This window comes from Crocodylus porosus, unplaced genomic scaffold, assembly GCF_001723895.1.
Source record: "Crocodylus porosus isolate Cpor-Errol unplaced genomic scaffold, CroPor_comp1, whole genome shotgun sequence".
Lineage (NCBI taxonomy): Eukaryota > Metazoa > Chordata > Crocodylia > Crocodylidae > Crocodylus > Crocodylus porosus.
The window spans coordinates 23,768,077-23,780,415 of NW_017728950.1; the positions used below are offsets into that span (position 1 = coordinate 23,768,077).

Here is a 12,339-nt window from a genome sequence, read left to right on the forward strand (position 1 = left end):
AGCTGAAGCCAGAGGCAAGGTGCTGCCTGCCCTGGGCTGGAATGGCTCATTTGGGCAGTAGAAGGGACATACAGCCAGGGGCAGCACAGAGGAAACTGGGGGGATGGGTGTGGGGGGATGCATTTTTTCCCTGTCCCTGTACCTCTCCTCTCCTCTCCCCTCTTACTTTCTGCTCTGGCTCCAGCTCCAAACCAGTCTGGCTGGGAGCTGCTGCTGCTTCTCCTTGGCCAGAATGGGCTGAGGCCAGGCTACAGCCATGCTTCTGCTGGCTGCCCCAGAGGAGCAGAGTTGCAGCAGAAGGGGTTGAACAGGGGGCTGGGGGGACAGGCTGCAGGAGAAAATGGTTGGGAGTCAAAATGCAGGGGAAGCAGGGAGTGGGTGGGCAGACTGCAGTGGAGAACGGGGAGGCAGGCTTCAGGGGACAGCAGGAGGAGGCAGGCTGCAAGGGGACAAAAGGGTGGGGGGCAGGTACAGGCACAGAGGGACAGACAGCATGGTGGGGGTGGGGCAAGCACACAAGAACAAATGGTGGGGGGAGCTAGGGGTGGAAGGTTTGGCCCCTTGCCCCTTACCACTGCTTTTTGCACCATGCCAGTGCGGGGGGCAAATTTAAGATTATCTTTGATTCCTTAGATTCTATACATTGAAAATTATAGCACATTTATAATTTCCATGTATAGAATATAATTTTTTGAGGGGAGGAGTGTCAGTTGTTTTAAATTCAGATTCATTTTGAATTTCAGTAAATATAGTCATTTCTTTTTATATGAAAACTTGGAATAGTATTTTAAACATAAATGGCTCAGTTGACATAAGCTAAAAAAAATCACCTTTTACACTTCATGTTACTTTGTTTAGAAACCCAGAGGAGTCCTGAACTGATGACAGTCAAATTATCTACAAAGCACATCTATTTTAGCAATTGCAACAGTTAGCAAAATAAAGCTTTCTTTGTTGGTTTAATGTGTATATTCAAGCAATATGTGTTAGTGAAAATCATTAGTACTGGAAACACTGTAAATAAGCATCCAATTTAATTCATTTTATTAATTTTAAATCCCTGGTAGTCATTCTGGGTGAGACTTTAATCTAGGAAGTGATTTTTGAATATGTCTACATCAGAGTGACCCCAGCACCTCAGCAAACCTGAGTAAGTTTGGGCACAAAAGAGGTGGAGCTGCAGGGTGATGGGCTTCAAGTAGAGCTGCACAAGTCTACCTGAACACTTAGCCACTTGTATCAGAGTCTGTGGTACAGGACAGGCTGAAGCCCATACTGCTGCAGTTTTCTGCTGCTGATAGCCCAGGCAGGATCCAGCATGCCATCTTGTGTTGCACTTCTACCTCTGATTGCAGGGTAGAATCATAGAACAGTAGGGTTGGAAAGGACTTCAGGAGGTCATCCAGTCCAACCCCCTTCTCAGGGCAGGAGACCAGCCAAAGCAGATCTAGCAGGGCATGCTGGGCAAGGACCTGTGCTGGGGCTGGGATTTTGCAGCTATGATAGCATAGTCCAGAGCTGGGGCAGAGCTGCCATCTGCTACCTATACCTGTGGATCGCAACTCTGCCCTGGCTCCTGACCACACTGTCACGGCTACAAAATCCCAGCCCCAGCACTGGAATAGCTATCTGCCCAGCCGCACATCCTGCCTGTGCTGTTTGGGCTGATCTCCATGGAAACCCCACCCTGTCCCTCCTGGGATCTCCATGGGAACTGGCCACAGTAATGTGGGCAGGGACTGCTGGGAAATGGAGTCCAGCTACCAGCTGGATCTGCTATTTTGCCCACCCCTGGGCTAAATACAGACATTTGGGAGTGTTAGGGGGGAGGTTAAATCAGTTCAAAATGGCTGCCTGATTTCAGGTAATTCAGAATGGGCGGACTAGCTGGGGGGCTGGGGTTACAGCAGGCTGGAGGAAATCAGGGCTCTGCCAGAGAATGGCAGGGGGGGGAAGGGGGGCAGCGTGACCTGCAGGTGGGGTGGGGTCCTGCCAGTAAATGTATACCCCTGTGCCTCCTGCCCCTCCTCCCACTGGATTTACTTGCTTGGCTCTGGTAGCAGAGAATACTGATAAAAGCATCTGTACCCAGAGCAGCTTGTGGGATGGGGATTGAGAAGGCTGGCTTGGGAGAGTGGGAACAAGGGATTGGGGGGGAATAGATCAGGGAGTGGGGAGTAAAAACAGCATCACTGGGGTTGTGTTTTCCCAGTCTTGTGGCTGTGCAGGGGAAGTGGACAGAAATTCCAAAATTGCATAAGTTTGATACTACATAGAACCAGGTTTATCTTAAACCAAGTTCTGCCATTTTTAGATTGGTTGGTGTGCATGAAACTTCAGTTCAGTTACAGGATTAGACTGATTGCTGGCCACTGAGACCAGGTCTGTAAGTGTAAGTTCAGCACTGGGGTGAGTTAAGTTTAAATCAGGCAACCATTTTGAACTGGATTTAACCTCCCCAAATGTCTGTACTTAGCCTTAGAGACCAGGCCATGGAAACTATTGATCTGAAGGGACAGATCATAATTGTTGGGGTGCATCTTACAGCTTCAGAGCATAGACAGGTACTTACGTTTTGATTGAATGTGGAGAGCAATTCTACTTTGGTAAGAATGCTCCTTTAAAAATGTGAGGGTGGTGGGAAAGGGTAGTGATGCACAGATTATTACATGGTATTAATTGTCTGTGTGGTTATGTTCAAACTTTTCACCTTATCTCTGTCTTTTCCACGAATGTTGGGAGATTTATTTCTTGTACATTTACAGTGGAAGTACAACCAACCTGAAAAGGTGAAAAAACTGCATAGTATTTTATTTGAAAATGGATTTACAAAAAATAACCCGTCATACAAGTAGTTCCTTTTCCTGTCACCAGAAGAAGTAGAACTTTTTTATTTCTTAAGTCACGTATTTCTGTTAGAAACCCAAATATGGGCTAGGGACAAACATTACAGATAAACCAGTATTAAGTGATCAGAAACTGGCTTAAACCTGTAACAGAACAGATGTTCGGTGCACATGAACCAGTCTGAAAATGGCTGAAACCGGTTTGAGATGAACCTGGTTGAATGTAGTATTAGATTTAACTGATTTGGCTCAAACCAGTTTATGCAATGTCTGTCCCAGACCCCTTCCTGGTTTAACTTAAACCAGAGACCCACAGCATCGCAGCATGCTCTTTGGGCTGGGCTCTCTGCTCCAGCCCAGCAGGGCTGACCCTGCCCCTCTGCTCCCCAGCCAGGTAAGGACAGGCAGGGTCCCGTGTCTGGCCAGAGGGGGTTTTATTCCCCCCTCCCTGTCCCACTGGCAGGAACCTGAGCTGGATCTGCTGGGCGCTCCCCCCTTGTTGCTGCAGCAGCAGGCCAGCATGGCCCCTGAGGCAGAGGAGGCATGGAGGAGGGTTATTTATCCCTCTACCCCCACTTGGGGGACCACAGCTGGGTCTGCCCGCCCTGACCTCCGCAGAGTGGCAGAATAAGCCTGCTCCTATCCCCTTCACCGGGCACCAGAGGGAGAGTGGAATAACCCGCCTCCCTGCCCCCTCTGCCTCAGGGGCCAGACCGGCCCACTACTACAGCAGTGAGCAGACCTGGCTCGGGTCCCTGCCAGTGAGACAGGGAGGGGGAAATTAAACCCCTCTCTGGCCAGTTCGGCCCGGACTGACCATGCCCCCCCTCACCCCTCCAGCATAGCTCCCCTGCAGCTGTGGGCACACTCTAGCACCCCTGGCACCTGGCCTGAGCAACTGCAGGCATCTGCCCATGTCTTTGCTGTTCAGCCTAGGCAAGTTAAACTAACCTGCAAAGGTTGAATCAATTCATGCTCCAGCTTTTTGAATGTCTGTCCCTAGCCATGGAGGAGTCAGATGTGGAGATGGAAATGTTTCTATTTTGAGGGTTTCAAGACCAAAACCTGTTCTTTCTTTTCTGTCTTTAAGCTGTTAACTGCTTTGCCAAGGATTTCTTCCCCCTCTTAGTTTCTTTTATAGTAGAGACAAGTTACATATTAAATGCCTTTAAAAAATCCTGAATATATTTGTGGAGTTTCTTTTGTAGTTATTCTGTGACCAACTGATTTAAAATGGACAAACCTTTTTTGGTGTAATGACAGTAAGTTAAAGCAAACTTGTAATTACTCTAGAATAATTTCATATAAAGGAATAAAACAGTTTCCCATTTGGGAAAAGGAAGCAAATTAGTTTGTGGGGCTCTGCTCACAGTTGCATTTTAATTTAGGACATTTCTCCTACTGTGAATGTGAGTTTTGAGCAGGGCCACTTGCAGCCAGTTATAACATTTGCACATATTGTAAACTTCACTTTTTTTTAATAGAGAAAATAAGTTTTCTCCTCCTCGCCAGTTTCAGCACTTTCAGAGATTACATGTAGCTACAATAGATGCAATATTCTGAGGGGGAAAGGTGATTTTTCAGGTTGACAGCGCTCTTTGAATGGCTTTTTTAACGCATCGAGAATGAATTGGTTAACCACTTTTCTCAGGTGCATTTGTCACTGTCCCCAAAGTTTCTACATGGTGCATATATATATATATATATCTATGGGGGTGGGGTACAGCAATCTAGAGCAGTTAAATTGTGTTGTATAACTGCTAGAGTTCCCTGCCCACAACAGCTTGACTGCAGTAGAGTACAAAGCATATGTACAGAATGCACAGTGCACCTTTAGTTTTATCTTTTGTCAGTAGTAAGTTGTAACTCTCGGTTCTTACATTTATACCTTTCTATTATGTATATTAGAATATGTGTTCTCGAGGGCAGGTGGTTTTTAAAGCACCATTCACAGCTTGGATACATTATAAATAATGATAAAGGAAAGTGGTTGCATGCAAGAAAAATCAGCTGTTTGCCAGTTACTTATCACTTTTATGTTAACTGAATCAGAGTGCTGATAGGAGTACCTAGATTTGAATCCAGGTTTAAATTTCTGGTCCCAAGACGGTTTGAGGAGACCGGTTGCTCTTAATGATCTGATCCTTCCTCAGTGAAGTAAATGGGAGTAGATCAAGCCCTTTGGCACCCAGGTTAAAAGACCTTATGATAGCCACACCCTCTTTGCCAGATGATAATATACAACAACATATGTAACAGAAGATTAAAAATTAGCTAAATGCTCATTTTCCATTATAATTCCTCCAGACACTAGAAAACAAATTGGAAAAATTCCAAGGACAAAAGGGCATAACCCACACAAGGTTTTAGCCTTAGCTGGCATGAATTGTTGCAACTTCATTGGAATCAGTGAAGTTAAGCCAGTTCACATTATCAAAGGACATGGGCCAAAATGTGCTTCCTGCTTAGAGTGCGTAACAAGAAAATCCCACTTTGAAATACAGAACTTATCTTGGGAACAAAAGCACAAAGATTATGTTTTAAAGTGCTCAGACTCCTACTAAGAGTTAGAGTGATCCTTATTTGGTTGTGTAGTTTTGTAGTAGCACTTAGAAGCCTGGGTCATGAATCACGACCGCATCTTAATTGGGTGCTGGATAAACACAGAGCAGAAAGAGTCTGGCCCAGATATCTTGCATTTTTTACTTGTATTTAATAATCCCTTCAGAATGAAATTAGTAGTATAGATTAATCTGACATGGGAGGGCCAGTTCAGAGTCATTCTCTAAAAATACATATGTTTTTAAACGTTGATCTCAGTCCAAAAAAGTCTGCATATTGTTTCTATGTTACTAACATAGCATCTGCTTTTAAAATGATATTTTTTAAACAGCGGCTGCTCTCTCTTGGAGTTTCTGGTTTAGCTTGATGGTTTATATATTTGCTTTTTTATGCTTTTATATGGTTTGTTTCTAGTGTGGAAGTGGGAAAGCTTTGATATACTTCAGTATAGTGTGGAAAAATTGTGTAGTTTTTTAATTCTTCAGGAAAAGGATAATGAAACTACTAATGAGAACAGAGAAGGAAAAATGTGCACGTCTGAAAAAATGCATAGCTTTAACTGTTGATGTTCATGAATTACTAAATAGTTTCTTTTCTTGGCTGCTGTTTTTGCTTCGTACTAATATGTCATCTCTGTCTCTTGGCATGGGTTTCTGCTGAAGGCTATTGTGAGTATGGCTTTCTATTTACTTAACATAATTTTCCCTTTACTGGCATTTATGGTTTTGATTAATGCTTCAATGTATAAAGTTACAGTATCACAAACTAAAAATTACAGATCTGATTTAGGTGCAAGATATTTCCGCAGCTGTAGTAAAATAGTAAAGATGGGAAAACAGAGAAAGCTAAAAGTTCAGGAGACATTCTTGGTGCTAATAACCTTAACGGCAAAATTCCCGTTACAGGAAACCGTGCTTAACGCTGTTTCACTTAGTGCTATTTTGCTATAATGGTGATTTTTAAATTGATACCTGGTTCTACTCGGTGCTCAGCAAGTTTCATTCTAACACTCGTGGTCGCCATCGTGGGTCGTTAAACACTTGCAGTCACCATCTTGGATTGTCAAATACTTTCAGTTTCTCTTAACGCTCGCTTGGTTTAATGCTCGTTTTTTCAGGAACCTAAAAAGAGTACTAAGCGTGGGTTGGCTGTAGTTTCCATGAGACTAGGATTTTCTTGGATTATTATCTGATGTTATTTTAATGTATTAGCAAGACAACCAATTAAGCAAGTTTTGCTGCAGTATCTATACATTTCAAAAAAACTACTTGGGGTCTAACTTGCAAACTGTCATATAATAGCAGAAGGAAGGGAGGGAGGAAAGAAGTTTTATTTGTAATTAATGGACCTATTCCATAATGATTCAGTACAGAAAAATACTTGTAAAGCCTTCAGCTTTCAGTAAGGCTGTTTATCGGTCAAGAAAAGGTAATTAATTGTAATGTGGAACTGCTGTATATATAATATATTTGAGCATAACTGCTAGGATTTTTGAAGTTCAATAGCATGTTGAAATCACTAATACTTAACTTTCTGTTTTAGTCAATTCTTCTGAAAAAGAAACTTGAAGAACACCTGTAAGTGATACAGATTTTTCCATATTGTGTTTGTCATGTGAAAGAAAAATAACTATTTTTGGCACGCAGGCAATGCTTAGCCAGTAACAATAGTGGTAAGGCAAACACTTGATAATGTATTTGGAAGATCTATAAGGAAAAGAAATGCAAACAGCCCAGGAATATTTGAGTCTATTATTCAAGCATTATTTGCATTTCCTACCAAAATGCTTCGCCAAAGAAAAACAGTTGTAAAAAAACCCACCATTTATGGCCTTAGGAAGTCTGATTTAAACTTTTTTATAAAACTTAAACCGAGAGGAAAAATTAATATTGCACTGAAGGAACCATTTTAATTTGAACAATATTGTTTACTTTTTAGTATACATTATGGAATAAAAGATAACATTTTAGTGAGTGTGACCCTTTTGTTTTACTATTTATGCACTTCTGTTGATTTTACACTTTTCCGAATGGCAGTAGTTATCTAAAGATCTGATTACTTGTTTAACTGGCTTACAAAAGGTGTGGCCTCGTTCGCTTTGGGGGTTTTAAGCCAGTCTTCCTCAATATCACAGCTATCCGAATCATTCATTTCAAGCATGCTTTGTGCAATTGATTATAAATTATGAAATAATTGTAGATTTATGGACAGCTAATTGAGCTCTTTAATGTTATAACTGATCATCTATAGAAATTCCTTTTCTTCTGTTTTTTTTAAACATTTCCATTCTTGGGACATTGAAGCCACTTGTCATTTGCTGTCATGCCTCATTGCCAAAAGTAAGCTGTGCTGTAATCTCTCAGAAATGTAGCACCTGGATTTTCTCATTGTTTGACTTTTATTTTACCTGGAAAAGAGTGTTAGAAAAATAATGTATGCTTTTGTAATTTGCAACAGTGAAAAGCTCCATGAAGCTAACAATGAACTACAGAAGAAAAGAGCTATTATTGAAGATTTAGAACCAAGATATAACAACAGCTGTGAGTTTTCCTACATCAGAACTCATGTTTTGTTTCATTTTTTTAATCTTTTGCATGTAGGGGAGGGTCTTTAACAAAAAAAATCCGTATAACTTTTAAGTTAATGGAGTGTAAATGTTTAAAGGCATTATTGTATTTTATTTTTGGTTAGTCAAAAAAATGTGGCTTTGGACAATCAGGCCATTTTGATTGTCACAGCCATACACTAAAACCCATTTATAAATGACTAAATAGTATATTGCTATTACCATATTTTCTCATATAAAACTGCCCCAGAAAATTATATGCAACTTATTTTTCAGAGACAGAATGAAAAAATGTATCCATCCAGAATTATGGCTGCATAGAGCAGGGACAGAGCCTAATTTTTTAACTGGCTCACCCTCCTTTTCCTGCTTAACTAAAATCAACACACTAGTTGCTACTAAAGACTGGTCTCTACGGATGGTTCTGTGATTTTGCTGTATCCCTTCCCAGTCCAACCCTGCACAGTGTCTTCTGGAAACTGAGGTGTATGGAGCAGATAGAACTGCCCTGCACACCTCCATTTTTTTCAGGAAGCATTCCAGAGCTGAACTGCAAAGCAACTGCAGCAGAAAGGCAAGCCTATGTGCCCCATTTCTGCTGCACCTCTTTCTGGTTTGGCCCCAGCATACCTCCTGGAAACAGAGGCATGCAGGGCAGTTCTACCTGATTGCAACAGCATTCAGCTCCAGGCTGCTGCTCCTAAAGAGTGAAAGTGCCCCATGTGTCTCTGTTTTCAGGAGGCTTGCTGGAGCCAAACCAGGAAGAACAGCAGCAGAAAATGTTGCACTTGTCTCTGTAATGTAATGTAAGCAGGTGATCCTTTTTGCTGCACCTGCTTCTCAGTTTGGCTCCGACATGCCTCCTGAAGAGGCACACAGGGCAGTATCGTGGTGGTGGCAGCAGTGGCCCCCAGCTGGGTTGAGAATCACTGGTCTACAAGCTAATTTTTTTTAACACAGTGCTGCTTAACCTATAGCCTGTGGGCCAGATCCAGCCTCTGGATTGACAGGATCTAATCTATAGCACAGGGGATCAGTGGCAAGCAACTCAGCCTGGCATGTCCCCTTCCTTGGCCTGCTCCATTATGATGATCCCCTTTGAAGCCCTCCCTGCCTTTCTCCTTCCTCTGTCTCTGACATGTAGCAGCCACCTTCCTTCCCATACTGGAAGTGGTGACCTGTGGTGCAGCTGTGTCAAAAGCATCTGCCCCTTGCTTCCCCTCCCCAGCTTCTGAAACATTAAGCTCCATTGACTAAATGGTTTTATTACAGGGGAATTGAGTAGACTCCTTTCTCCCCACATGTGTACCTGAGCTATTGATTGTATCTTCTGCATCAGAATATTTTTCTATCCTGACTGGGGCTTTTCTTAACTGAAAAAATAAATACTAACTATGGGATTAAATATGTGAAACGCACAGTATTAAAGTATATGTATCCATAATGTGTTTTTTCTGAAATGTGGGCTTTTTCTACCTCTGTGTGCAGCACTCAAAATTGAAGAATTACAGGAAGCATTGCGGAAAAAAGAGGAAGAAATGAAGCAAATGGAGGAGCGATACAAAAAGTACTTGGAAAAGGCTAAAAGTGTAAGTGTGGCGTGCTCAAAGCTGATCATTTCTGCTGCATCTTGCCCTCTTTCCACAGTAATAAAAATAAATAGCAGATTCAACAGTGCTTTGCAGCACAGTAGAGGAAGGCCATGGGGCTTGTATTTTTCAGTCCTAATAGTCCCCTGGCTAACACACAAATGGGTTACCATAAAGTAAATGAAAGCAGGAACTGTATGTGCCTGTACGTAGGCTCTCGCCCAGCAATAAATGAACGCTAACTTGGCAGTAACTTATTGCTTCAGCAAAAGAAGCACTGTGCTTTGTGTCAGTAAAACCACCATCCTGCGCATGATCACTGACCAAAACAAGCTGTACCTATATATATATATATATATATATATATGATATCTGCACTGCATATGGGATTTCTGAGACTAAAAACTGCGGCTGCAGAATGTACCTTCTCACCCTCTGGTCACAGAGGCCCTGCAAAAGTGGTTGCAAAAGCGTAGTTTGCTTGAGCAAGTACCAATATTGCTTCCTTTGCTAGGGGTTCAGTGCAATTTTACGTTATGGGTACAAAGCACATCTGTATCCATTCTAGGAGTGCTTTAGAAGGCTGGTGTTCCTGCATCAGTAAACCACTCTAATATAGACTGCATTTTGACCATTCTAAATGCGTATTATCTGCTCTAGTTTTAGATGAGTTCCTTAGTGGTTCTATAAATAGCTACTGTATTTACTTGAATACAAGATGAGGTTCTTCCACAGTCGGAATGGGAGAACAATCCTATATTTGCATATAATGAAATTTTATTAAATACATTGTTGATCATTAAACTGCTGCCACAGTAGCATGTGCTCAGTTATGGAAAACATCTGTGAAGTTGATTAAATGCAGCCGACACTGAGCGTGGCTCACGTTGGGCAAACATGCTGATGGGAACCTTCTTTTTTTGTGTGTATGTATGAGTGGCCCTTACAACAAAAAAAAACAAAATGGGCAGTTGCTCCCCAAAGAGGGAACTGGCACCAGGCCTGGAGGTACTACAATACCAGGTTGACACCAGAAGGGCCAGAACCAGCCCTGACAACCTCCCCTTGATGCCAAAATTCTTGATCTTAGCCAAAAGATGCCTATGAAAAACTTTTTTTTTTTTACAATTTTTATTAAAAGCACACATCACTACATTTACAAAGCTACACATATTGAACATCCTTGTTTTACCAAGACATAATAGCACAGAAAGAACTACCTATCAAAAACATACAGGTACATATTTTAAACCCTTAAACAACATGCATCAAGTTCCCATAAAAAACAAACCCTTACAGAACTCTTTTTTTCTTCATACAAAACCCCATGAAAGAACTGTAACTTCAGTAACCACCTGAAACTCTCTAACCCTCCCATCAACCCTCTCTGCTGCTTTAGTGAAACAAGTGTGCCCAATCCATTTTCCTGCACTTCTTCTCCACCTCTTCCTCCCCAATCTCTTCCTTGTCCAGATCAATGTAGTATTTCAGTTCATGCAGCCCCAGTTTCAGGCACTCAGTGAAAGCCAACCCCTAAACATCCAGAGGTTTCTTACTTGTCATAAACTAATGTTAACACATGCTAATAAAATCCTTAATAACATTTCCTCCAGTCCCTTTGGTGCGAATCCCTATAGTACCATCTCCTATGCTAAAAACAGGTTTATTTTGGAGACACTCAAAGTGGCAGACCCTTTCTCACACCCCCTTTGCATATCATAGAAGTAGGGTCGGAAGGGACCTTGTAGATCGTCAAGTCCAACCCCCTGCCTGGGCAGGAGAAAAACTGGGCTTAAATGAAAAACTAGGCTCAAATGACTATGTACACTCCCAAAACACATCCTACCATTTCTTCTTCCCCACACCTCTCTCTTGGGCACCTTGATGAGTTTGTCAAGTCCCATCTGTGTCATACTTCTCTCACTGGCAAGATATTTCTTACAACCCGTGGTAGGTAAGCATGTTCCCCTTTTTACCTGCCACTGCTCCCCACACCTTCTTCACTTACCCTGTGAAGTTTCCCTCTGGTGCCATACTGTCTCTCTCCCTTATTGCTATCATCAGTTTTTTATGATCCTTCAGGACCTCCAGCCCTACCTTTCCTATTTTATACCTCTGCATGAAACCTTCCATCCTGATGTAATGAATTGGCAGTTGCCATGCCCATAGTCTCTTCACAGAGGTCTTACTTACTCCCTGTTTCCTCAGAATTGTAGCTGTGTGAAATTGGGTGATATATGCTGCTTTCCCCTCTCCCTCCATTACTAACACTTTGTATATCTCGCCTGCAAATTTCACATAGATGAACAATCACAAGTCCAGGAGCCCCCATCTCTCTTGCTTCATACAGTTCAGCTTTCTCTTCTGGCATTTCAGAAGAACATGCATATTTCCCTCTGTACTTTTGCTATCTGCCGTCATGTCAGTGGGAATACAATTCCCATATATAGAACAGTCAGCAGTAGCATAGCCTTAAATTCATAGTTTCTAGGGTCGGAAGGGACCTGAGCAGATCATCTAGTCCAACCCCCTGCCATGGCAGAAAAGAATACTGGGGTCAAATGACCCCAGCAAGATGTTCATCTAACCTCATCTTAAACACCCCCAGGATAGAAGCCTGCACCACTTCTCTTGGAAGCTGGTTCCAGACCCTAGCCGCCCTGACCGTGAAGTAGCGCCTCCTGATAGCTAACCTAAACCTACCTTTTGCCAACTTGTGACTGTTATTCCTGGTCACTCCTGGCAGTGCTCGGGGAAACAGTGACTTCCCCAATGC

The 12,339-nt window shown here is 42.4% G+C and overlaps 1 protein-coding gene across 1 annotated transcript in view; it reads left to right on the plus strand.

Moving 5' to 3' along the window:
• The window catches only part of HOOK3 (hook microtubule tethering protein 3), a 109,904-nt gene that overhangs the window by 80,160 nt on the left and 17,405 nt on the right, over positions 1 to 12,339 (plus strand). Inside the window, exons 16-18 of the mRNA XM_019554719.1 lie at positions 6,951 to 6,985; positions 7,866 to 7,948; positions 9,463 to 9,563. Of these exons, the coding sequence (XP_019410264.1) occupies positions 6,951 to 6,985; positions 7,866 to 7,948; positions 9,463 to 9,563 (219 nt within the window). The remainder of the gene's footprint in view (positions 1 to 6,950; positions 6,986 to 7,865; positions 7,949 to 9,462; positions 9,564 to 12,339) is intronic.